Source organism: Bison bison, unplaced genomic scaffold, assembly GCF_000754665.1.
Source record: "Bison bison bison isolate TAMUID 2011002044 unplaced genomic scaffold, Bison_UMD1.0 scf7180017470442, whole genome shotgun sequence".
Taxonomy (NCBI): Eukaryota; Metazoa; Chordata; class Mammalia; order Artiodactyla; family Bovidae; genus Bison; species Bison bison.
In genome coordinates, this window is record NW_011377185.1 from 1 (window position 1) to 660 (window position 660).

Genomic DNA, 660 nt, shown 5'->3' on the forward strand with positions numbered 1-660 from the left:
CCGGCGGGAAGCTGACGGCTGCCGCTGGTGGCACCTCTGGTCAGGGCAGCCCAGACGCACGAGTAGCACCCACATCCGCTCTCGGAACTTGACACCCACAAAGGCATAGAGCAGTGGGTTGAGGCAGCAGTGCATGTAGCCCATGCCCGACGTGACCGACTTGGCTATGTCCACACTGCTTTCTCTGCCGCAGTTACGGGCTAAGGCCCCCAGGTCCATGAGGGTGTCCACCAGCACCACCAGGTGGTAGGGGGTCCAGCAGAGGGCAAAGGCCACCACCACCACCACCACCAGCCGCATGGCTCTGAGCCGCCGCTGGCCCCTGGAGACCAGCAGCACAGCCAGGATGCGGGCATAGCAATAGGCCATGACCAGCAGGGGCAGCAGGAAGCCTGCCACCAGCTGCAGGATGCGCAGAGCCGTGTGGCCCTCCTGTGGGAAGTTATACTGGCAGTGGGTGGCATTGAGGCGGTTGTCATGGTGGGAGGACAGGAAGATGAAGTCTGGGAGCGCAAAGAGCAGACAGAGCCCCCAGACTGCCACACAGGTGAGGGCCACGCGAGTCGGGGGGCCCCGGCGGTAGAGCTGGGTGGCGTGCACAATGCTCAGGTACCGATCGAAGCTGATACAGGCCAGCAGGAGGGCCCCTGCGTAGAAGGT

General features: G+C 64.1%; 1 protein-coding gene across 1 annotated transcript; it reads right to left on the reverse strand.

Moving 5' to 3' along the window:
* Positions 1-3: 3 nt before the first annotated feature.
* On the reverse strand, positions 4-657 carry CXCR3 (chemokine (C-X-C motif) receptor 3; the record flags this gene model as incomplete). Its single annotated transcript, XM_010837423.1, has 1 exon — positions 4-657. A coding segment is annotated over one exon (654 nt), but the record flags the coding sequence as incomplete, so codon positions are not given.
* Between the last annotated feature and the right edge of the window lie 3 nt (positions 658-660).